Source organism: Microcaecilia unicolor, chromosome 14 (genome assembly GCF_901765095.1).
Source record: "Microcaecilia unicolor chromosome 14, aMicUni1.1, whole genome shotgun sequence".
In the NCBI taxonomy this organism is placed as follows: Eukaryota; Metazoa; Chordata; class Amphibia; order Gymnophiona; family Siphonopidae; genus Microcaecilia; species Microcaecilia unicolor.
The window spans coordinates 13,076,968-13,103,848 of record NC_044044.1 but is presented as its reverse complement, the minus strand read 5'-3'; the positions used below and the strand labels follow the sequence as shown (position 1 = coordinate 13,103,848).

Below are 26,881 nucleotides of genomic sequence, written 5' to 3'. Positions count from 1 at the left end.
GGCCCTCAGCGCACGAGAAAGCTCCGTGTTAGTGAAAGTTCCGGCCACTTTTTAGCACAGGTTAGTAAATGGGCTCCTAAGAGAGGTGAGGCCCAAATCCTAAGAGAAATTCTTTCCATCAAAGTATGAAGAGAAATGAACCTTACAAGTTCCATAGAGAAAACAGAAGCAAGAGTAGCTGATATGGTATCAAGTCACCACGAAAAACCTTTCAAGAAATGCTGTTTTAATGCTGTCAGATAACTTCACCCACTTGCGTGGCTGATTCATCCAGCTTGCCTACAGAGAAACCTGCACAGATCAGAGTTGGACATCACAGATTTATCCTGTTCATCACCACCCACTTCTAGCATTTACCTGTGTGTCCTGGTAGCTCCCGGCTCACCCTCACGTTGCCCTCGCGGGTCTTCAAGCTGTATATGGAGCAGATATTGTCCAGCCCCCCGCAGGCCACATAGTTTCCAGAGGGAGCATAGGCGCAGGTCATAACCCAGGATGACCGGAGAGGGATTGCGTGGACCTGCCCCACGGAGAGAGTGAAAGGAAAAATGTTACCAGAAAAGAAACAGCATACCTATAACCTAAACAGCATACTGCAAAGCTATTCAACTAGAGGGCCTCCAGGAGCCACACACACAAATGAACAAAGATTCACATCAGCTGTGAGTTTTACCAAGGGAAAGGGAGCTAAATTTATATCAATCACTCTACCTACAGAGCAGAGGCACAGAGAACTAAAATGAACTGACACAAAGCATCAGTTAAAGAGGAAGGGATTGCAACTGAAGCACAGGGAGATAACATAATTCACCTAAGGTAATAGCCAGGGGCAGAGCTGAAAATCACAATACACATTATGGTTTACGGTGCTCAATTTTTCCTCTAATAATTCTAAAACTCGTAGATTTTCTATGCTGATGCAAGCAGCAGACTAATGAAATCTCATATCTCACAAGACTGCTTAAGGCGACATCATGAGACCTACTTCTCAGCCCACAGTCCTTCAAATGAGACACTTCCACAGCATTACACTGAAAAAAACTGAGAAGACTACCTGCAACTATCACTGCATCAAGAACATTACCTGTAGCATGTGATCACGTACAACAAATGACCATTCTGATGAGTAGGTGAAAAATTTGCCCGAATTATACCCACTGAATCTATCACAAGGAAAAAGCTAATTACAGCAAAATCGTTTGGCACTTCAGCAGAAGGTGTAATCCCAAAGCTTCACCTATCTGTGCTATCAGGACTGCATAGAAAGCCGCTTTTTAACCAATTAGGGGAAGCTCTGGGATTACACCTCCTGGTTCTTATTCAGCCCCTGACGCAGTCCCTTAAGGAGGGCGTGTCAGGCATTTACAGTGTTTTTATCTTTCTTTACTTGCTTGTGGCGAATAAATTTGGACTACAGACATTTTACCCCGGTCTGCTCTATTTTTGCTACGCGCCATTCAATAAACAACAGCGCCTACGTCTTCTTGTATGCAACCACTAAGGGGTGTGGCCATGGGAGGGGCACGGACAGGTCATGGGTGTTCCCAACAGTTGGGAGCACTGTTACAGAATACTGCCATTTCTGCACCTAAGGTGGGCATCAGACTTACACCAGGTTTCAGCTGGCATAAGCGTGGCATGGGAATCGGTGCTAAGCACTATTCAATAAAGGACGTGGGCTAAATAAATAAATAAGAAATAATGTTAAAATAATAATTTAAAAAATGTGTTAAATAAGAGCTTAGTGCCGGTTTTTCTGGCGCCTAACTTTAGGCGTCATTTTGTTTTGTTACATTTGTACCCCGCACTTTCCCACTCATGGCAGGCTCAATGTGGCTTACATGGGGCAGTGGAGGGTTAAGTGATTTGCCCAGAGTCACAAGGAGCTGCCTGTGCTGGGAATCGAACTCAGTTCCTCAGTTCCCCAGGACCAAAGTCCACACCATAACCACTAGGCCACTCCTCCACTGTTGCTACTATTTGAGATTCTACATGGAATGTTGCTATTCCACTAGAAGTCAGCCCTTGCAGATCACCAATGTGGCTGCGCAGGCTTCTGCTTCTGTGAGTCTGACGTCCTGCACGTACGTCTGATGTCCTGTACGTACGTGCAGGACGTCAGACTCACAGAAACAGAAGCCTGCGCAGCCTTCTACATGGAATGTTGCTAGTGGAATAGCAACATTCCATGTAGAATCTCCAATAGTGGTAACATTCTATGTAGAATGTCCAATAGTAGCAACATTCCATGTAGAATGTCCAATAGTAGCAACATTCCATGTAGAATGTCCAATAGTAGCAACATTCCATGTAGAATCTCCAATAGTATCTATTTTATTTTTGTTACATTTGTACCCTGCGCTTTCCCACTCATGGCAGGCTCAATGCGGCTTACACGGGGCAGTGGAGGGTTAAGTGATTTGCCCAGAGTCACAAGGAGCTGCCTGTGCCTGAAGTGAGAATTGAACTCAGTTCCTCACCAATGTGGCTGCGCAGGCTTCTGCTTCTGTGAGTCTAACGTCCTGCACATACGTCTGATGTACTGTACGTACGTGCAGGACGTAAGACTCACAGAAACAGAAGCCTGCGCAGCCTTCTACATGGAATGTTGCTAGTGGAATAGCAACATTCCATGTAGAATCTCCAATAGTAGCAACATTCCATGTAGAATGTCCAATAGTAGCAACATTCCATGTAGAATGTCCAATAGTAGCAACATTCCATGTAGAATCTCCAATAGTATCTATTTTATTTTTGTTACATTTGTACCCTGCGCTTTCCCACTCATGGCAGGCTCAATGCGGCTTACACGGGGCAGTGGAGGGTTAAGTGATTTGCCCAGAGTCACAAGGAGCTGCCTGTGCCTGAAGTGGGAATCGAACTCAGTGCGTCTTATAGTCCGAAAAATACGGTAAATACTACAGCACTACCTTACTGTCCTCCTTCCAGTGATCATGGCAGATCTGATCACATTGTTTTCATTATTGACAAATGACCCTACCACAATCTTCTTTCTAGGTCTTGCAAACATTAAGGATTAGATCTAAAGTAGTTCCAACTCTGGTCAATCCATGACCAAAAGTTTCAAGAAGCATGTAATTTTTAGCATCTAGAAATTGGACTTTCTTATCCTGTTTTAAATTAAACATTCATACAATTAATACAGGGAAAATTAAAATCTCCCTTCATTATTATGTTAACACGTTAGTTAGGCTTCTCAATTAGTTAGGATTTTACTGCCTGTCTCAATCCTGTTTACCTAGATGTTTATGTCTATTGAGGAATTTGACATACTGCCTTATCTACACAAAAGGTCAAGGCGGAGTATAACAATAAAACAATTAAAATAGAAAGGAACATCAACAGGGCTGAACAAAATGCACTCATGTAGAACGCACAAACCAAAATTAAACTAAATAATTTGTTGAAAAGCCATCCAGGAATGCTCAAGGCCTCAGGACCAATGACCAAAGATCAACTCTAAAAAGACTTTAAATTTAGGAAAAGGCTGTTTTGCCTGAACATGGGAGGCAAGGAATTCAACAATTTCAGAGCCAGAAAAAAAACCCAAATGTTCTGCATCTGGTAGATTCAAGGCTCGCAGAACAAGAGGAAGGCAGAACAAAGAAGAGACCATCTTGGGAGCAGAAAGGCCGAAAAGGGGTATAAAGCAAAGTGTGAGATGAGATAAGAGATAAGAAGGAATACCTAAATGAAAGGCCCGATAAGCCAGGCATAAAACCTTAAACAGAATACAAAACATGCACCGGGAGCCAGTGGAGACTTAACAGTAAAGGAGAAACAGGATCAAAATGCCGAGCTCCACATAAGAATCAAGCTGAGGTACTCTGCAACACCCGAGGAGCTTAAGCTAGGACTGTGGCAATTAGTATAAGCTACATCACAATTATCCAGGCAAGAGATGACAAAAGCACAGATCAATGGATGGTAGTGGACTCCCACCTCTATACTCTTCCTTAACACACATGGATGGGATTTGATACATCACCTTTCTGTGATTACTATCAAAGCAGTTCACATATTATATACAGGTACTTATTTTGTACCTGAGGCAATGGAGACAACCAGGGGAAGTTCCAGGGGTTTCTGTGGCTACAGATCCACTTCAACAAGGTGTGGACATATTACGTAAGTATTGCCACACTGGGACAGACCAAAAGTAAATCAAGCCCAGCATCCTGTTTCCAACAGTGGCCAATCCAGGTCACAAATACCTGGCAAGATCCCAAAAAAAGCTCAATTTTGTCATTAATCAAACTGATTACTGGAACTAGTTGCAATCTCTCTACAAACTGATCAAAACACGGTGGTTACATTAGTCATTCATATGCAAAAATTTGATCGAGTTACTCCACTTTTGAAAGATCATTGGCTTTAACTGAGTTTATGTATAGCAGTGCTGAATATACATACAAAATAAATACAATTTTAAATACTAATTTGAGCACATAGAGCATTTTATACTGGCCTTCCTGCCTACCTGTGTTCAATATGTTAATATCCTATGTGCCAGGCAGAACTCTGCATTCTCAGGATCAGTGGCATTCCTAGCATATCTGACACCCGGGACAGACCTTTTTTTTAACACCCCCTCACCATAAAAAAATATTTTTTAGCAATGCCTCTTTCCATCCAGCATCTGGTCTGCCATTTCTGTCCCTTCCATCAGTGCATTCTGGTCCTTAGTCTGTCCCTTCCATCCATCCAGCGTGCCTTCTTTCTCTCCCACCGTGTTCTTGGTCCCCCTCAGTCCTTTTACATTTTATGACCCCCCCCCCCCCCCCCCCCACATGCTGCTTCTACCAAACTAGCAGCAGCAGCAGAACAGCAGCAAACAAATGTAGTAAAATGTGTAAAAAAGTGCCAAGGTAGCACAGCGACAATTTAAATGAATAATTAAGACCACGCCTGGGTCTGCTAGTTGGCTGGAACAAAAGTCAAATGACGAGTCAGTAGGCTCAAGGGGGAGGGGGCTGGGGGTCGGCAATCAGCACCAACCGTGGGGCAGAGTCTGTCCGGTAGATGATGCGGTGATGGGCGCCGATCCAATATATCACCCCACCAAGAGCCACTGTTTGATGCTGCGTGCTGCTGCTGACGCTACCGGTGGCCCGGCAGGGGTGGAATGTGAGTGCAGCAGCTTGGAAGTGAAAGATGCAGGCAGGCTGGTCGAACTGGCGGCGCGGCTGCATACTGGCCCAGGATGGAGAGAGGAGGAGCGGAGCCAGTCACCCGAAGAGAGATGTCACTCCTGAAGATGCAGCGGCAGGAAGGCACACGCGCACTGACACAGGGTGCCACAGGGGCAGAGGCCACTAAGGAAGGCGTTGAGGGAGGGGAGTTACATCTCAGAACGGTGTGAGAGAGAGGAGCCGCGCTGTCGCTGGGAGGAGACACAGTGAGCAGCGCTGCTGAAGATGAAGAGAGTGCAGTAATAGATAAGTTTACGTAGGGGAAGGGCGAAGGCAACGGACGGGAACTGATGCAGCAGAACACCCCCCCCCCCCCCCATTGATTTGCACCCGGGGCGATCCGCCCCTACCGCCCCGTCCTCCACTGCTCAGGATCAAACAGAGCCTGTGATTTGCTAATACAGCTAGTACACATTTGGCCTACACTTGACAATCTGCTTATTATTCAGCTTCGGCCTTATAGAATTTCTTTATTACAACACCTTAGGCTTGAAACCACTTTTTCTAAATTTAAAGCAGGCCTTAAAATGTATTACTTTTTGCCTGCTTATGATGAATAGATGATACTAAAGAGTATTAAGCCCTTAACGTGGTGTTGAACTGAGAAAACAGGCTAACACAAAACATGCTAAAAAGCATTTTACGGTATTTTGCCTGTTTTCTCGTGCTAAGTGCGCACTATTTTTTGAAAATATTTTTTGAGGGGCGGGTCATGGTGGAGAGCGAGCTTGCCTGCATTATCTGGCTAGCGTGTTATGATAAGCGCATGCTAACCAGATAACGCGGGAGCACCTAGCGCCTCCCAAGCAGGAAGTGGTAAGTGCTCCCATGTTCATTTATTGTAGACCTCATGTGCTAATAGCAACGTTAGTGCCAGACATAAGGAAAAAAAAAGTCTTAAAAAAGTGCCACATTCTCACATGCTAAGCCCAAATTTTAGCACACTTTAGTACAAGGGCCCCCATAGCTAGCAAAAAGGCAAACTGGCTTTGTGGGATGACGTTCCACCTTGAATTCTCTTATTTTTAATATAATTTTATGTAAATTGCTCCGATATTCTAGAGGAAGGGCAGTATAAAAGTATACTACTACTACTACTACTATTTAGCATTTCTATAGCGCTACAAGGCATACGCAGCGCTGCACAAACATAGAAGAAAGACAGTCCCTGCTCAAAGAGCTATGTAATAAAAGTGAGCCAAGTATAGGACAATCAAGCCATTGTGACATCACTGATGAGGTTGGCTCTTATTGGTGGCCTGAGACATTATGACATCACAATATCACCTCTGATTACAAGAGACTACTACTACTACTATTTAGCATTTCTATAGCGCTACAAGGCGTATGCAGCGCTGCACAAACATAGAAGAAAGACAGTCCCTGCTCAAAGAGCTATGTAATAAAAGTGAGCCAAGTATAGGACAATCAAGCCATTGTGACATCACTGATGAGGTTGGCTCTTATTGGTGGCCTGAGGCATTATGACATCACAATATCACCTCTGATTACAAGAGACTACTACTACTACTATTTAGCATTTCTATAGCGCTACAAGGCGTACGCAGCGCTGCACAAACATAGAAGAAAGACAGTCCCTGCTCAAAGAGCTATGTAATAAAAGTGAGCCAAGTATAGGACAATCAAGCCATTGTGACATCACTGATGAGGTTGGCTCTTATTGGTGGCCTGAGGCATTATGACATCACAATATCACCTCATTACAAGAGACTACTACTACTATTTAGCATTTCTATAGCGCTACAAGGCGTACGCAGCGCTGCACAAACATAGAAGAAAGACAGTCCCTGCTCAAAGAGCTATGTAATAAAAGTGAGCCAAGTATAGGACAATCAAGCCATTGTGACATCACTGATGAGGTTGGCTCTTATTGGTGGCCTGAGGCATTATGACATCACAATATCACCTCTGATTACAAGAGACTACTACTACTACTACTATTTAGCATTTCTATAGCGCTACAAGGCATACGCAGCGCTGTACAAACATAGAAGAAAGACAGTCCCTGCTCAAAGAGCTATGTAATAAAAGTGAGCCAAGTATAGGACAATCAAGCCATTGTGACATCACTGATGAGGTTGGCTCTTATTGGTGGCCTGAGGCATTATGACATCACAATATTAGCTCTGGTTACAAGAGACTACTACTACTACTTATCACTTCTATAGCGCTACAAGGCGTACGCAGCGCTGCACAAACATAGAAGAAAGACAGTCCCTGCTCAAAGAGCTATGTAATAAAAGTGAGCCAAGTATAGGACAATCAAGCCATTGTGACATCACTGATGAGGTTGGCTCTTATTGGTGGCCTGAGGCATTATGACATCACAATATCACCTCTGATTACAAGAGACTACTACTACTACTACTACTATTTAGCATTTCTATAGCGCTACAAGGCGTACGCAGCGCTGCAAAAACATAGAAGAAAGACAGTCCCTGCTCAAAGAGCTTACAATCTAATAGACAAAAAATAAATAAAGTAAGCAAATCAAATCAATTAATGTGAACGGGAAGGAAGAGAGGAGGGTAGGTGGAGGCGAGTGGTTACAAGTCAAAAGCAATGTTAAAGAGGTGGGCTTTCAGTCTAGATTTAAAGGTGGCCAAGGATGGGGCAAGACGTAGGGGCTCAGGAAGTTTATTCCAGGCGTAGGGTGCAGCGAGACAGAAGGCGCGAAGTCTGGAGTTGGCAGTATAGTTGAACAAAAGATTTCATAGCTTAATTAAGCACACCAAAAAAAGAGAAACGCACTCCTCTTGGTGTTTTCCAAAGGTTCAGCAAATATCTCCTATTTAATTGCTATACCCCACTCGTGATTTTATAATATTCTTTCATATTCCCTCTCTGTCACCCTTTGCCAAACTCAATAGGACTAACCAGTTTAACCTGTCTTCAGGGAAAAAGAAAAGTGTTATTTTTGGGGCCCTTCTATGAACCATTTTCAGCTCTGCTATTCTCTTTTTGAAAAAGCCTTCCTTAGAACAGGACTATTATGGGATTCTTGAATGCTGTCGAGTTACCTTACCCCAGAAAGCACAAGATTCAACTGTATCATTTGGGGAGGGGGGATGTTTATACGGTTGGGATTTCCTCCTGCAGGACACTAGTTACACAGCAACACAGTAAGAGAGCAGGTCTAGCTGGGAGGCTCTGGCAGTCCTGAGCAGGATGTAGCAGCCTCCTCGTACCTGCTGCCAGGGTGAGTCAGACTCCCAGTACAGTGGTGGTTATGCATTCTTCCAAGTAGCACCTGAAACCAGAGCTGCAGAAGCCAGTTACGCTGGAGGCTCTTTACTGCAGCGTTTAGAAGAGTCTGCTACGGTAAAGCCTTATCTTCAGCCAGCAGTGGAGAATTCTCTATGAATTCGCAAATGAACCTTTTTCGGGAAGGCGGTAGAACTAGAGTGCATGAATTGAGGTTGAAAGGGGGCAGGACTAATGTCAGGAAGTATTTTTTCCACAGAGAGGGTGGTGGATATGTGGAATGCCCTCCCGCGGGAGGTGGTGGAGATGAAAACGGGAATGGAATTCAAACATGCGTGGGATAAACACAAAGGAATCCTGTTTAGAAGGAATGGTTCCGCGGAATCTTACAGGAGATTGGGTGGCGACGCCAGTTTGGGTAACAAAATGGGAGCTGGGCACACTTCTACGGTCTATGCCCTGACTGTGACCGAATAGATAAGGATGGGATGGAGTGTAAATTTTAAGGGGCTTCGACGTTAGCTTCAGAACTTAGTACAAGAACAGTGCTGGGAAGACTTCTACAGTCTGTGCCCTGAGAAAGGCAAGGACAAATCAAACTTGGGTATAAAGTATCACATACCATGTAAATGAGTTTATCTTGTAGGGCAGACTGGATGGACCGTACAGGCCTTTATCTGCCGTCATTTACTATGTAACTATGTAAAGTTTAATTTTTCCCCTGTCCACAGCACTATGGCAGATTGGGACAGGTTTTCCTCCAGGATATGCTTCCACTTTCCACCATCAATGTTTCCCTTAATCTTCACAAGCCTCTTGGCCTTGCTGCTGAAAGCACACTCAAAACATGTTACCAGCGCCAAGCTTTAATGTAGGTATGGAGCTGCACACATCATTTAGTGCCGAGATCAGAAAAGTCCACTTGGGTTTAATCAAACTAAAAAAAACTCTCTCACGTGCGCATGCAGTGTCCCTTCAGTGTTTCTTTGCAAATGCGGCAAAGTATGTGATTTTTCTTTCAGCAGTGGCTTCACATTAATTGATTTGATTTGCTTACTTTATTTTTTGTCTATTAGATTGTAAGCTCTTTGAGCAGGGACTGTCTTTCTTCTATGTTTGTGCAGCGCTGCGTACGCCTTGTAGCGCTATAGAAATGCTAAATAGTAGTAGCAGTAGTCTCTTGTAACCAGAGCTAATATTGTGATGTCATAATGCCTCAGGCCACCAATAAGGGCCAACCTCATCAGTGATGTCACAATGGCTTGATTGTCCTATACTTGGCTCACTTTTATTACATAGCTCTTTGAGCAGGGACTGTCTTTCTTCTATGTTTGTGCAGCGCTGCGTACGCCTTGTAGCGCTATAGAAGTGATAAATAGTAGTAGTAGTAGTCTCTTGTAACCAGAGCTAATATTGTGATGTCATAATGCCTCAGGCCACCAATAAGAGCCAACCTCATCAGTGATGTCACAATGGCTTGATTGTCCTATACTTGGCTCACTTTTATTACATAGCTCTTTGAGCAGGGACTGTCTTTCTTCTATGTTTGTGCAGCGCTGCGTACGCCTTGTAGCGCTATAGAAATGCTAAATAGTAGTAGTAGTAGTAGTGGTCACCCTCACAGCAGGTTTGTGGCCAAATTATCAAATACCTCGTAGTCAACGTGTTCCCATCTCAGGAAAAGACCTCTGTCATTCTTTTAAAGTAATCTTAGCCCTCTCACAGTAACTTCTCTCAATGGTTTCCTTAATTCACAGCTGGAGAGATGGTCTATCAAAGCATTGTCTTGGCAGTGCCAAATTGTTTTCACTTTAAAATGATAGACCTGGGAATGTCCCAAGGAATAGTCAAAGCACTGACATTTTCTTTATATCCTCCATCCATGTTGTACCTCTGAAAAACTGAATCCTGGATTTCTCTTTGACATGTTTACACCTTTGAATCGAATTCACTTCATACTACAGAACAGCTCAGCTACTGTGGGCACAGCTAATTTGAGTTTGCTATGACAAAGGGTAAGAAGACTTAAGTAATCCAAGACATTGTGATTTATTTTTATATTTGAATTTTACAAATATATTGATTCAAATTAAAGAAATAAGACAAACACATTAGGAAACCACACTCAGAATTACTTTCCATCCACATGGAGGCTCATTTTCAAAGCACTTAGACTTACAAAGTTACATAGAAATCTATGGAGCTTTGTAAGTCCAAGTGCTTTGAAAATATGCCTCATAGTAACATAGTAGATGACGGCAGAAAAAGACCTGCACGGTCAATCCAGTCTGCCCAACAAGACAAACTCATATGTGTATACCTTACCTTGATTTGTATTTGCCTTTTTCAGAGCACAGACCGTACAAGTCTGCCCAGCAGTATTTCCCACCTCCCAACCACCAGTCCTGCCTCCCATCACCGGCTCTGGCACAGACCGTATAAGTCTGCCCTCCCCTATCCTCGCCTCCCAACCACCAACCCCTCTTCTCCCCACCTGCTCCGCCATCCAATTTCGGCTAAGCTTCTGAGGATCCTTCTGCACAGGATTCCTTTATGCATATCCCACGCATGTTTGAATTCCGTTACCGTTTTCATCTCCACCACCTCCCGCGGGAGGGCATTCCAAGCGTCCACCACCCTCTCTGTGAAAAAATACTTCCTGACATCTTTCCTGAGTCTGCCCCCCTTCAATCTCATTTCATGTCCTCTCGTTCTACCGCCTTCCCCTCTCCGGAAAAGATTTGTTTGTGGATTAATACCTTTCAAATATTTGAACATCTGTATCATATCACCCCTGTTCCGCCTTTCCTCCAGGGTATACATGTTCAGGTCAGCAAGTCTCTCTTCATACGTCTTGGAACGCAAATCCTGTACCATTCTCGTAGCTTTTCTTTGCACCGCTTCCATTTTTTAAACATCCTTCGTAAGGTACGGCCTCCAAAACTGAACACAATACTCCAGGTGGGGCCTGACCAACGATTTGTACAGGGGCATCAACACTTCCTTTCTTCTGCTGATCACACGTCTCTCTATACAGCCTAGCAACCTCTCGCTACAGCCACCGCCTTGTCACACTGTTTCGTAGCCTTCAGATCCTCGGATACTATCACCCCAAGATCCCTCTCCCCCTCAGTACCTATCAGACTCTCACCGCCTAACACATACGTCTCTCGTGGGTTTCTACTCCCTAAGTGCATCACTTTGCATTTCTTCGCATTGAATTTTAATTGCCAAACCTTAGACCATTCTTCTAGCTTCCTCAGATCCTTTTTCATGCTTTCCACTCCATCCCGGGTGTCCACTCTGTTGCAAATCTTAGTATCATCCGCAAATTATTAAAGAAACAGGGCCAACGATGTTAGCAAATTTAAAAAAAAAAGAAAAAGGAAATCAACAAACAGCTGCAATCAGAGCAGTACCCCAGAGCCAGCCTTACAGCGATTCTGTCTATCACTTCCAAAACATCATGTTTGAATCCTCAATTTTTCGTTACAGACTTTAAAAATCCAATTAATCGGTTAGGATCAAAAAATATGTAAGATTTCCCCTCATAAATCAAAGCACAATTACAAGGAAAATATAAATAAAAAGCAAAGCCCTGGGAGACTGAAGCTCTTTGACGTCATCTCTGCAAAGCTTTAGACAAATCAGGAACTATTTTAACTGCAGATCCTCAAAAAAATTCTCCATATAGCTGAAATACAATCTTAGACCTGCATTTTTGGTCTGGTTCCAAGGCAAAGGTAGTTCTCTATGTCTCCACCTCCAAACAGGATTACAAACACTCTTGTCATATCCAGCCTAGATGGAGAACCCGCTTGAGCTCCAACAGTTTGAGTGGCCAGGCAAAGACAAATATTGTGCCCTCACAATACGGGGGAAGTGTCTCAGATGACATTTTTCAACATTTCACTTAGATATTTACAAACCATATCCCAAGGTGACATTAACGGTGATGACTTTGGGGGAATTCAAAAGAGTGTTCTTTTATTGATTTTCTAAATACTCCATCCTTCTATGCAAAAAAAAAAAAAAAAATCCTTAATTTCTGTGCCACTTCTCCATCACCACGGAGGGAAAGATAATTAAAAAACACAGCACCATGAGGAAAGGTGAGAAGCTCCAGCTAGAATGTCTGCTTTTTTTGTGTTTTTAATTGTTCATTGACTTTCTACGGTGGTTCTTTCACACAAAATCTAAAGCATACTGTGTACTTTAGTGAAAAAGTCCTACTATAATGCATTATTCAATTTTATTTTTTAGATGGAAGAATCCATAAATTATTTTTGTTACATTTGTACCCCGCGCTTTCCCACTAATGGCAGGCTCAATGCAGCTTACATGGGGCAATGGAAGGTTAAGTGACTTGCCCAGACTCACAAGGAGCTGCCTGTGCCTGAAGTGGGAATCTAACTCAGTTCCCCAGGACCAAAGTCCACCACCCTAACCACTAGGCCACTCCTCCACTGTTGCTACTATTTGAGATTAGAAGTCGGCCCTTGCAGATCACCAATGTGGCCGCGCAGGCTTCTGCTTCTGTGAGTCTGACGTCCTGCACGTACGTACGTGCAGGACGTCAGACTCACAGAAACAGAAGCCTGCGCAGCCTTCTACATGGAATGTTGCTAGTGGAATAGCAACATTCCAAGTAGAATCTCCAATAGTAGCAACATTCCATGTAGAATCTCCAACAGTAGCAACAGAATCTCAATAGTAGCAACATTCCATGTAGAATCTCCAACAGTAGCAACAGAATCTCAATAGTAGCAACATTCCATGTAGAATCTCCAATAGTATCTATTTTATTTTTGTTACATTTGTACCCCGCGCTTTCCCACTCATGGCAGGCTCAATGCGGCTTACATGGGGCAATGGAGGGTTAAGTGACTTGCCCAGAGTCACAAGGAGCTGCCTGTGCCTGAAGTGGGAATCCAACTCAGTTCCCCAGGACCAAAGTCCACCACCCTAACCACTAGGCCACTCCTCCACTGTTGCTACTATTTGAGATTCTACATGGAATGTTGCTATTCCACTAGAAGTCGGCCCTTGCAGATCACCAATGGGGCCGCGCAGGCTTCTGCGAGTCTGACATCCTGCACGTACGTGCAGGACGTCAGACTCACAGAAACAGATGCCTGCGCAGCCTTCTACATGGAATGTTGCTAGTGGACTAGCAACATTCCATGTAGAATCTCCAATAGTATCTATTTAATTTTAGTTACATTTGTACCCTGCGCTTTCCCACTCATGGCAGGCTCAATGCGGCTTACATGGGGCAATGGTGGGTTAAGTGACTTGCCCAGAGTCACAAGGAGCTGCCTATGCCTGAAGTGGGAATCGAACTCAGTTCCTCAGGACCAAAGTCCACCACCCTAACCACTAGGCCACTCCTCCACTCGCTTGGACAAAGGTGTGAAGACGTTAACAAGGCACTTTAAGAGCTTAAAACAAACCACAGATTTTATTTATTTATGATGGTTATAACTCACATTATCCAAAATTGGCGTGGGTTGGAATTGACTACCTAAACATCTTAGATTCCTAGTAGACTATGAGGCCTATTTTCAAAGCACTTAGACTTACAAAGTTCCATAGTAACCTATGTAACTTTGTAAGTCTAAGTGCTTTGAAAATGAGCCCCTATGAGGCTTATGATTTTGGACGGTGGAGGTTTTTTGGTCAGTGATTATATTGATCATCTACAGTCTCTGAGAGTCCTCTCAAGTTGAATTAATGGAGTAGAGCCTGGGTGTCTTATGAGACCTTTTCCTCCCCGTCACTCATATGCCATTAGTTTCACTAATTGTTTTGGGGGTACAATTGTCACTACGTTCTTTGTTTGGTGACCACTCGTCTCTTAACTGTTTGATATTATCCCTAACGGCTACAGACAACTCACACATAGAGGTCATCAGCAATCAGCTAGACCCAATATACACCATTAACCTTAACGGGTACAACAAATTTAAGTGCAAAAAAAGAGGCAAAGAATCTCTGGAAATAAATATCAGCGATAAGTAATTTAATAAATCCCAGTTCAGATCTCCATAAGCTTTCTGCCTCTAAGTCTCCAAACAGAAAGGGATGTAAGGGAAACAAAAGTGTTCTCTGCTCCCTAAGACTATTTTTTATATGCCATCACTAACAAAAAAAAAAGCTCAGGATGGATTACAAAAATTACATAACTCCAAAAAAGAAAATACATTAAGTAACAGTCAACATAAAAACACCAAGTACATAGGTTATATTTTTGAAACAACCAAGCCTTTAGCAGCCTACGAAATCTCATATAATGTAATTCAAATCTACAGGAAGAGAATTGCACAAATGCTTTTCTTCAAATGTAGTGTATATTATTCAATGCAAAAATGTGAAAAAGGATGCTATGTTGGAGAGACAGGCCAAATGCTCAAGACGAGACTGAATCTACACAGACACCACATCAAAAAATATAGTGCTAACCAGGATGACACCTCTGTAGGTCAGCAATTTGCCAGACCACAGCACTAATAACTTTATTGGTGAGAATACCAAAAGAAATTTCAAAACCATCCAGGAACGTAAAAACTTTGAAGTTAAAATGATGAAACATTTTGGCACCCACCAGAAAGAAAACCCAGATCTTTGTTAAGCCCTATCACATTATAAACCATAAAAATTATACTGCTTTGTCAGCCCCTGATCACACATCCATCTCTCCCTGTTTCTCACCCCCCTCCCCACCACACCTTCCCCATGAGACTGTCATTGGAATGCTCATTTCTGAATTTCTGATCCGAAGAAGGGTTACCTTCGAAAGCTCATTTAAAAAAATGTATTTAGTCCAGTAAAAAAAAAAAAAATATATAGCTATAACTATAACAGAGTTCAAGGCATATCAAGACCCATGTTCTCAGTACAACCAGATGCCCCTCTTCCCTGGAGTTAGGGGATGGGAGATACACTGAGTGCATATATGCCCTTGGCCCTTGCAGGATGGAGTCAGAAGTCGTACCTTGTTTGTGGTGTAACTGTCCCAGATGATCAGCTTCCCATCCTGAGATGCACTCACCAATAATCTGAGAAATGAAACAGAAAAAGAACATAACAGCAAAAAAAGCAAGGGGATTCAAGGTCAATTTACGATAGATTTTGGAGGGCAGCAAAATGGTAATATTTATTTACTTACTACATTTATATCCCACCTTTATCCAAGGTAACAATAGTCACATACATAGTCTTAAACAATAGTCACATACATGGTCCTTGACACGCAACAATCGCTAAGCATATGATGATGAAACATGACCAATAAAACGACTGTAACTACAAAACAAAAACAACCAAAAGTCAAAGATAAATCCTCATGTAGCAAAAAAGGCTTTCCACAAACATGCGTTTTTAGCAATCACTTGAATTGTTGAGTATCTTCAAATAATCTCAGGTATCCAGGTAGAGCATTTCACAAGGATGGGGAAGTGATAGAGAAGGTCCATAGTTTGTCTCTATGTAGTTAGACGACTTTGACGAAGGTAAACAGAGCTGACAAGACGTCTTGGATCTCAGTGCTCGTTTCAGTTTATATGATTGCAGCATAGTACGAAAGTAGGCTGGAACAGTCAATACAACAGTCTCGTATTGAACTTTGTATGTTACAGGAAGCCAATGTAATTTTTTTTTAAATGTTGGGAGTGATGTGTTCAGACCTTGAGATTCCAGTAATCAAATCGAGCAGCTGCGTTTTGGATGACCTGCAGAGCTTAGATTCGGGATGATGGTATTCCCAGAAAAGCGAATGCTACATACCTGTAGAAGGTATTCTCCGAGGACAGCAGGCTGATTGTTCTCACTGATGGGTGACGTCCACGGCAGCCCCTCCAATCGGAAACTTCTCTAGCAAAGTCCTTTGCTAGTCCTCGCGCGCCCGCGCGCACCGCGCATGCGCGGCCGTCTTCCCGCCCGAAACCGGCTCGAGCCGGCCAGTCCAGTATGTAGCAAGACAATACACTTCAAGGGAAGACACAACTCCAAAGGGGAGGTGGGCGGGTTTGTGAGAACAATCAGCCTGCTGTCCTCGGAGAATACCTTCTACAGGTATGTAGCATTCGCTTTCTCCGAGGACAAGCAGGCTGCTTGTTCTCACTGATGGGGTATCCCTAGCCCCCAGGCTCACTCAAAACAAGAACCATGGTCAATTTGGCCTCGCAACGGCGAGGACATAACTGAGATTGACCTAAAAAATTTACCAACTAACTGAGAGTGCAGCCTGGAACAGAACAAACAGGGCCCTCGGGGGTGGAGTTGGATCCTAAAGCCCAAACAGGTTCTGAAGAACTGACTGCCCGAACCGACTGTCGCGTCGGGTATCCTGCTGCAGACAGTAATGAGATGTGAATGTGTGGACAGATGACCACGTCGCAGCTTTGCAAATTTCTTCAATAGAGGCTGACTTCAAGTGGGCTACCGACGCAGCCATGGCTCTAACATTATGAGCCGTGACATGACCCTCAAGAGCCAGCCCCGCCTGGGCGTAAGTGAAGGAAATGCAATCTGCTAGCCAATTGGATATGGTGCGTTTCCCTACAGCCACTCCCCTCCTATTGGGATCAAAGAAACAAACAATTGGGCGGACTGTCTGTGGGGGCTGTGTCCGCTCCAGGTAGAAGGCCATGCTCTCTTGCAGTCCAATGTGTGCAGCTGACGTTCAGCAGGGCAGGAATGAGGACGGGGAAAGAATGTTGGCAAGACAACTGACTGGTTCAGATGGAACTCCGACACGACCTTTGGCAAGAACTTAGGGTGAGTGCGGAGGACTACTCTGTTATGATGAAATTTGGTGTAAGGGGCCTGGGCTACCAGGGCCTGAAGCTCACTGACTCTACGAGCTGAAGTAACTGCCACCAAGAAAATGACCTTCCAGGTCAAGTACTTCAGAAGGCAGGAATTCAGTGGCTCAAAAGGAGGTTTCATCAGCTGGGTGAGAACGACATTGAGATCCCATGACACTGTAGGAGGCTTGACAGGGGGCTTTGACAAAAGCAAACCTCTCATGAAGCGAACAACTAAAGGCTGTCCTGAGATCGGCTTACCTTCCACATGGTAATGGTATGCACTGATCGCGCTAAGGTGAACTCTTACAGAGTTGGTCTTAAGACCAGACTCAGACAAGTGCAGAAGGTATTCAAGCAGGGTCTGTGTAGGACAAGAGCGAGGAGCTAGGGCCTTGCTGTCACACCAGACGGCAAACCTCCTCCACAGAAAGAAGTAACTCCTCTTAGTGGAATCTTTCCTGGAAGCAAGCAAGACGCGGGAGACACCCTCTGACAGACCCAAAGAGGCAAAGTCTACGCTCTCAACATCCAGGCCGTGAGAGCCAGGGACCGGAGGCTGGGATGCAGAAGAGCCCCTTCGTCCTGCGTGATGAGGGTCGGAACACACTCCAATCTCCACGGTTCTTCGGAGGATAACTCCAGAAGAAGAGGGAACCAGATCTGACGCGGCCAAAAAGGAGCAATCAGAATCATGGTGCCTCGGTCTTGCTTGAGTTTCAACAAAGTCTTCCCCACCAGAGGAATGGGAAGATAAGCATACAGCAGGCCCTCCCCCCAATCCAGGAGGAAGGCATCCGATGCCAGTCTGCCGTGGGCCTGAAGCCTGGAACAGAACTGAGGGACTTTTTGGTTCACTCGAGATGCGAAGAGATCCACCAAGGGGGTGCCCCACGCTTGGAAGATCTGGCGCACCACTCTGGAGTTGAGCGACCACTCGTGAGGTTGCATAATCCGGCTCAGTCTGTCGGCCAGACTGTTGTTTACGCCTGCCAGATATGTGGCTTGGAGCACCATGCCGAGACGGCGAGCCCAGAGCCACATGCTGACGGCTTCCTGACACAGGGGGCGAGATCCGGTGCCCCCCTGCTTGTTGACATAGTACATGGCAACCTGGTTGTCTGTCTGAATTTGGATAATTTGATGGGACAGCCGATCTCTGAAAGCCTTCAGAGCGTTCCAGATCGCTCGCAACTCCAGGAGATTGATCTGTAGACCGCGCTCCTGGAGGGACCAGCTTCCTTGGGTGTGAAGCCCATCGACATGAGCTCCCCATCCCAGGAGAGACGCATCCGTGTCAGCACTTTTTGTGGCTGAGGAATTTGGAAAGGACGTCCCAGAGTCAAATTGGACCAGATTGTCCACCAATACAGGGATTCGAGAAAACTCGTGGACAGGTGGATCACGTCTTCTAGACCCCCAGCAGCCTGATAGCACTGGGAGGCTAGGGTCCATTGAGCAGATCTCATGTGAAGACGGGCCATGGGAGTCACATGAACTGTGGAGGCCATGCGGCCCAGCAATCTCAACATCTGCCGAGCTGTGATCTGCTGGGACGCTCGCACCCGCGAGACGAGGGACAACAAGTTGTTGGCCCTCGTCTCTGGGAGATAGGCGCGAGCCGTCCGAGAATCCAGCAGAGCTCCTATGAATTCGAGTTTCTGCACTGGGAGAAGATGGGACTTTGGATAATTTATCACAAACCCCAGTAGCTCCAGGAGGCGAATAGTCATCTGCATGGACTGCAGGGCTCCTGCCTCGGATGTGTTCTTCACCAGCCAATCGTCGAGATATGGGAACACGTGCACCCCCAGCCTGCGAAGTGCCGCTGCTACCACAGCTAGGCACTTTGTGAACACCCTGGGCGCAGAGGCGAGCCCAAAGGGTAGCACACAGTACTGGAAGTGGCGTGTGCCCAACTGAAATCGCAGATACTGTCTGTGAGCTGGCAGTATCGGGATGTGTGTGTAGGCATCCTTCAAGTCCAGAGAGCATAGCCAATCGTTTTGCTGAATCATGGGGAGAAGGGTGCCCAGGGAAAGCATCCTGAACTTTTCTTTTACGAGATATTTGTTCAGGGCCCTTAGGTCTAGGATGGGACGCATCCCCCCTGTTTTCTTTTCCACAAGGAAGTACCTGGAATAGAATCCCAGCCCTTCTTGCCCGGATGGCACGGGCTCGACCGCATTGGCGCTGAGAAGGGCGGAGAGTTCCTCTGCAAGTACCTGCTTGTGCTGGAAGCTGTAAGACTGAGCTCCCGGTGGACAATTTGGAGGTTTTGAGGCCAAATTGAGGGTGTATCCTTGCCGGACTATTTGGAGAACCCACTGGTCGGAGGTTATTTGAGGCCACCTTTGGTGAAAAGCTTTCAACCTCCCCCCGACTGGTAGGTCGCCCGGCACTGACACTTGGATGTCGGCTATGCTCTGCTGGAGCCAGTCAAAAGCTCGCCCCTTGCTTTTGCTGGGGAGCCGAGGGGCCTGGCTGAGGCGCACGCTGCTGACGAGAGCGAGCGCGCTGGGGCTTAGCCTGGGCCGCAGGCTGTCGAGAAGGAGGATTGTACCTACGCTTACCAGAAGAGTAGGGAACAGTCTTCCTTCCCCCGAAAAATCTTCTACCTGTAGAGGTAGATGCTGAAGGCTGCCGGCGGGAGAACTTGTCGAATGCGGTGTCCCGCTGGTGGAGAGACTCTACCACCTGTTCGACTTTCTCTCCAAAAATGTTGTCCGCACGGCAAGGCGAGTCCACAATCCGCTGCTGGAGTCTATTCTCCAGGTCGGCGGAACGCAGCCATGAGAGCCTGCGCATCACCACACCTTGAGCAGCGGCCCTGGACGCAACATCAAAGGTGTCATACACCCCTCTGGCCAGGAATTTTCTGCACGCCTTCAGCTGCCTGACCACCTCCTGAAAAGGCTTGGCTTGCTCAGGGGGAAGAGCATCAACCAAGCCCGCCAACTGCCGCACATTGTTCCGCATGTGTATGCTCGTGTAGAGCTGATAAGACTGGATTTTGGCCACGAGCATAGAGGAATGGTAGGCCTTCCTCCCAAAGGAGTCTAAGGTTCTAGAGTCCTTGCCCGGGGGCGCCGAAGCATGCTCCCTAGAACTCTTAGCCTTCTTTAGGGCCAGATCCACAACTCCAGAATCATGAGGCAACTGGGTGCGCATCAGATCTGGGTCCCCATGGATCCGGTACTGGGACTCGATCTTCTTGGGGATGTGGGGATTAGTTAGAGGTTTTGTCCAGTTCGCAAGCAATGTCTTTTTTAGGACATGGTGCAAGGGAACAGTGGACGCTTCCTTAGGTGGAGAAGGATAGTCCAGGAGCTCAAACATTTCAGCCCTGGGCTCGTCCTCCACAACCACCGGGAAGGGGATGGCCGTAGACATCTCCCGGACAAAGGAAGCGAAAGACAGACTCTCAGGAGGAGAAAGCTGTCTTTCAGGAGAGGGAGTGGGATCAGAAGGAAGACCCTCAGACTCCTCGTCAGAGAAATATCTGGGGTCTTCTTCTTCCTCCCACGAGGCCTCACCCTCGGTGTCAGACACAAGTTCACGAACCTGTGTCTGCAACCTCGCCCGGCTCGACTCAGTGGAGCCACGTCCACGATGGGGGCGTCGAGAGGTAGACTCCCTGGCCCACATCGGCGAAGCTCCCTCCGCCGACGTAGGCGGGGAGCCCTCCTGGGAGGTGGCCGCAGTCGTCGGGGACCTCACCCCGGGCGATGGGCCAGCCGGCGCCACGCTCGACGGTACCGGAGGCGCAAGCACCGCCGGTACCGGAGGGGTAGGGCGCAACAGCTCTCCCAGAATCTCTGGGAGAACGGCCCGGAGGCTCTCTTCAGAGCGGCTGCAGAGAAAGGCAAAGAGGTCGATGCAGGCGTCGACGTCAGAACCTGTTCCGGGCGAGGAGGCTGTTCCGGGCTGTCCAGAGTGGAGCGCATCGACACCTCTTGAACAGAGGGTGAGCGGTCCTCTCGGTGCCGATGCCTGCTGGGTGCCGACTCCCTCGGCGACCCAGAGCTCTCGGTGCCGACGCGGGGAGGCGACCGGTGTCGATGCTTCTTCGATTTCTTCCGAAGCATGTCACCGGAGCTCCCCGGCACCGACGAGGAGGACGTAGAATCCAGCCGTCGCTTCCTCGGGGCCGAGGCCGAAGGAGGTCGGTCTCGGGGGGGCTGTACCGCAGGAGCCTTCAGGGTAGGAGGAGACCCACCCGAAGGCTCACCGCCACCAGCAGGGGAATGGACAGCCCTCACCTGCACTCCTGACGATGCACCACCGTCCGACGACATCAGCAGACGAGGTCCCGGTACCACCGACGTCGATGCAGCTATCCGATGTCTCGGCGCCGATGCAGAGGCCCGATGCCTCGATGCACTCTACTACTACTACTACTACTTAACATTTCTAGAGCGCTACTAGGGTTACGCAGCGCTGTACAATTTAACAAAGAGAGACAGTCCCTGCTCAAAGAGCTTACAATCTAATAGACAAGTGAACGGTCGGTCCGATCGGGGCAGTCAAATTGGGGCAGTCTGGATTCACTGAACGGTAAGGGTTAGGTGCCGAACGCAGCATTGAAGAGGTGGGCTTTAAGCAAAGACTTGAAGATGGGCAGGGAGGGGGCTTGGCGTAAGGGTTCACTCGATGCAGGGGCGGCCGAGGAAGATGGTCTGGACGCTGACGACGTCGATGCACTCGAAGATCCCGGTGCCGATGCCGACGAAGAGCCCGAGAACAAAACGTTCCACTGGGCTAGTCTCGCTACCTGAGTCCGCCTTTGAAGCAGGGAACACAGACTGCAGTTCTGAGGGCGGTGCTCGGCCCCCAGACACTGAAGACACGACGAGTGTCGATCAGTGAGCGAGATAACCCGGGCACACTGGGTGCACTTCTTGAAGCCGCTGGAAGGCTTCGATGTCATGGGCGGAAAAATCGCGCCGACGAAATCAAAGTCCAAAATGACGGAAAAAGAGCACCAAAAAATTTGTAAGGGAGAAAATCTCGACCGAGGCCGAAAAGGCCTACCCCGACGACGAAAGAAAACTTATCGGGGCAAAAAGCTGGAAGTACGGGGAGGATTAACACGAAACCCGGGGGGGGGGGGGGTTCCGGAGCACTTCCCGACACTTGAAAGACTTTTCCGAAGAAAAAACACGTCAAAATAAATTTGGACGCGCGAGGTCGACTTTCCGGGGCTCGACACGGCGAAAACACGACCGTACCGAGTGCGGACAATAGAAGACTGGCCGGCTCGAGCCGGTTTCGGGCGGGAAGACGGCCGCGCATGCGCGGTGTGCGCGGGCGCGCGAGGACTAGCAAAGGACTTTGCTAGAGAAGTTTCCGATTGGAGGGGCTGCCGTGGACGTCACCCATCAGTGAGAACAAGCAGCCTGCTTGTCCTCGGAGAATAGAGAGTTACAGTAATCAATTTTTGTCAGTACCAGGCTCTGTACTATCATCTGAAAGTCATGTGGTGTGACCGTATCTTTCAAATTGCTCAACACAAATGATGGAAGACAGCTGCTTGCATAAAAGAGAGAGAGGGAGGGAGGGGAGATCTCCACTGACAGCAACACAAATCAGTCATACAAGTGGAAGACAATCTGACGATGCTAAGATGGAAACCACAGGAAAATTCTATGAGATCGTGCAGACATTCCCATGCTACAGACCTACATGGGAACCATCTACACTTCTTACTAGCTTAGCTTCAACTGTAAACTGAAGAAGGATGAGAATGTGTGTTTATTTATCTTGCAGTTGATGGAGAATCTCTATTATAGGTAAGCAGTAGTGGTTCCAAGATTACAAGCAAGGAACGCAATCCAACAAAGAATATAACGGAATTCCCTCAACAAATAGGCACACTGCTTGTGTTAATGTTTGAACTGTGCAGTTCAGTGTGAAACCTAGAGAGAAAAGTGGAATGGTGGGAGACAGTCTTCATAAAAAGAAAACCTTAGGGGAGCCAAGAAGCACCCTGATCAGACACTTATGTGGTATCTCTGGGCTATGGGTTTCTGTTTCTCACTTTTGATCTTTCCCTGATTTAAGATGGTAAAAAGGAAGGGTAAGCAGTAAACCTATCCAGGAGAGAATCCTTCAGTGTTCCAGGGCATGATGGCATTCTTGCAGCATCCAAAAAGTATGTGGAAGGACAGAGAGAGAGGAAAGAGCTCTGCAATGGAATCAAATTTCATACCATTTATTTATTGTATCACCATTCGTTACAAGCAATAGGCGGTTTATGACATCAATTCATCAATATACAAAAAAAACCAATGCAACACACAGTATATTCTAATATAATAAAAATCTCTAAAAAAAAAACTGAAATATCACCAATTATCTAAGCAGCTCTTGAAAGTAAACCTCTCTCTGGATGTCATAATTTATTTATTTATTGCATTTGTATCTCACATTTTCCCACCTTTTTGCGGGTTCAGTGTGGCTTACAATATGGGTTAAATGTTGGATATACAATTTGTTACAGATTGGTTATGGATTACATTGTGCAGAGTTATGCGAAACAATTGAGGTGTCGTTAAGGAATGTAACAATGGAACACAAACATTGAAACTTTGGAAGGAAACAATGGGAGCTTAGAGAGCGATAAAAAGGCATGAAGACATATGGTATATATCTTTCTGTGAGTAAAGGTATGAATGATGTGATAATACGGGAATGAGAGCTCAGAGGTGAATGTATGATGCATTAGTGAACAGCAAGTTTGGGCTTTATGTGTTTTGGTTCAATAATATTCAATATTAATATTGAAAAAGAAATCAAACTTAATTTCTTTCTAAGTTGCAGAGTATAAATGGCATTTATTTGCAAGAAAGAAAAAAAGGTAGGTAAGTAGTGGAGTGCCTCAAAGGTCAACATCTTCATGAATGCTCTTCAGAGTTAGAAGGGAAAATGTGCCTTTTTGCAGATCACTGGAAGATCTGCAACAGAGTGAATATCCGAGACAGGGTAAAGTGAATGAGAAGTGATATACAAATCTAGAGGTCTTCTCTAAAGCTTGGCAGTTAACTTTTAATGTGAAAAGTCCAGAGTAATACATTTGGAGTGTAAAACCCAGAAGAACTCTATGCAATAGGAGAGAAAAGAGGCTGTTGGAAAAAATACAGCCCCATTTTAGGTCCTAGAAGTAGGAATTGAGATGTGCAGGTCAGTGTGTCTCGGGTTTCACCAGTATTTTAGAACGGAACCTGCCAATGTACAGCTGTTCTAAAATACTGGAGAAAGAGACGTTTTTGTGCAGAGTGCATGCAGCATAAACATCCATTTTAGAATAAATAAAATAATCAATGGTTCAAAGCCAGCATACAACCAGTTATTTTTGCAACCTAGCTATCCTAGTATGTTTATGATGCTGTATTGTAAAATAGGATTCTTACAGCAAATTACTTTCTTATGCATTATTCTTTGTTATGTATACTATACTGTTTATTGTAAGCCACACTGAACTCAAACTTGTTTGGGATAATGTGGGATATAAATGTCACAAATAAACAAACCTTGGAAACATAAGTCAAGCTTACTGTTTTGTTACCTGTTGTACAGCCAGTGGAGGTAGTATCAAAACAAGTAGCGAACAGTATTGACTTGCTCGAGAGTTGGATACGATCTCATAGTTTAAAACGAATAAAGAAAAAAAATTAAGTTTTTAATGATTGGACAAACCTCAGATGTCTTGAACGATAACATCCTGAAACTGAGAAATTCTAGTTTTACATTAGAAACGAATTAAAGATTTTAGGTGTTAAATGCACTGACTAAGAAAATTACTTTCATTATGAAGAAACTATGGAAAATTAGGAATATGTTGACACCTCGGACATTTAAGTTGGCGGTTCAAAGTTTAATACTAGGGCAACTTGATTAGTCTAACATTTATTTAGGTTGTCCGAAATGTCTCCTTAAAAAATTGCAGACAATACAAAATATCATGGCCAGATTAATTATTTTCAGGGCATGTTAGTGAGTGGGTTACCCCTTTATTGATACGTTTACATTGGTTGCCAGTAGAGGCCCGGAATGAGTGGGGTGTAGGACCCTTCTAGTCTAATTTGTTTTGGTAAAGAATTCCATAATGCCGGGGAGAGAAAGTAGAAAGCTGACGTGTGCGTGGAATCCCGTCTTGCCCTGGATGACGGGGGTAGAACCAGTCCTGTTCTCTGTACAAGAGCGAAGAGTACGCCCTGGCGTATACGGAATTGTCAGTGTCACAAGATAAGATGGTATGTTGGTGTGACGTGCTTTGTGTGTCAGTATTTTGAATCTAACTCTAAATTCAATAGGGATTCAATGAAGATATTTGTAGGAGTAATTCAATCATGTTTGGTGGCTCAACAAATGACACGAGCTTCAGTGTTCTGAATGGTTTGTAACCGTTTCACGTTAGCTTTAATGATACCGGCATAAATAACATTACAGTAATCATAGCACCTAGTAATATACGCATATGATAGAGTGCATAATGATTTCTGATCTACTGAATTTCTAATTGACCATAACTGTCGGAGAAAGTAAAACGATTTCTTCACAACAGCAGAGCTGAAAGAGAGGGCTGAATCGAAGGTTTGGATATAGGTTGGTCAGGAGTAATTAGCATTTGGAAAAATCTCACTGGATCCTGGACAGAGACTTCCTGTGCAAGACAGAAACAGATTTACCTGAATCAGAAACAGGCTATGAGAATCATGAACCCCTTTGTCTATGTTTAAACTTGTATAGCATCTGGGGTATGAAATGTATTTAATGATGGACATATGAACTCAGACGATTTACCACTATCCCTTTCTTTAATGACCATTTTTGAAGTTCTAAACAATGGCTGAAAGAGTCTCCCAAGAGATTCTGTTTTCCTAGATTGTAAATACCAAAGCAGCTATGATTAAAGTCTTCAGGGACTTTAACCAATTCTGTTGCTCCTACACAGAGAGAATGATCCTGTGCCTCCCTGTTCACTGATGTAATACATGATTATTCTGAACAAGGACTGATTTGTTCTCTATTAGATGAATAAAAACCTCTGCAGCCTAGAACACTATTCAATTCTACATGGTTGACATACATGGATTTCTCCTGCACAGTGAAGGGACCTCTTTTGCCCTTGGATTCTTCTAGATTCCAGAAAAGGTCCAACCACTTGTAGGTAGTACTTTGTGATGCTGAGGCTGATGGAATGATAGCATTTTCATTAGGTTGATGGAATTTACACCATTGGAGGGACTGAAGATTATGGCTCCCAATATTTACTCTCTGAGATAAGGATTGTATGGTTTGATTCCACTGTAATTTCAACTCCTAACGAACTCTCTTCATGTGGAGATGAGTAAAATGTGCTTATACATAGTCAGACCTGAATTTTCCCCCACCACTCCTCCACTCAGTACCTCGAGTCAGTGCCCCAGTGCATCGCATAGATCTTTGCCAGGTGCCCCCGCAGTGTGCGCCGTGTCCGCATTTGAATCCGTCCCACAGGGTCCAAGCCTGCAGTGATCTGAGGAGAATTCAGACAAAGCCATGGCATTAAAAATAACCCTTTCAAGGAGCATGTCACCCCTCTTCACAACCAGACCGTGTGAAGAAAAGAACAGTTTTGCCCCTTCCAACTTT

The 26,881-nt window shown here is 45.4% G+C and overlaps 1 protein-coding gene across 1 annotated transcript in view; it reads right to left on the bottom strand.

The window, feature by feature from the left end:
- Positions 1 to 235: 235 nt before the first annotated feature.
- GNB2 (G protein subunit beta 2) overlaps positions 236 to 26,881 on the bottom strand; it is an 85,619-nt gene continuing 58,973 nt past the window's right edge. The window contains exons 4-7 of the mRNA XM_030188154.1: positions 26,659 to 26,765; positions 15,433 to 15,496; positions 358 to 520; positions 236 to 291 (exon numbers count right to left, since the gene is read on the bottom strand). Coding sequence (XP_030044014.1) covers positions 236 to 291; positions 358 to 520; positions 15,433 to 15,496; positions 26,659 to 26,765 — 390 coding nt within the window. The remainder of the gene's footprint in view (positions 292 to 357; positions 521 to 15,432; positions 15,497 to 26,658; positions 26,766 to 26,881) is intronic.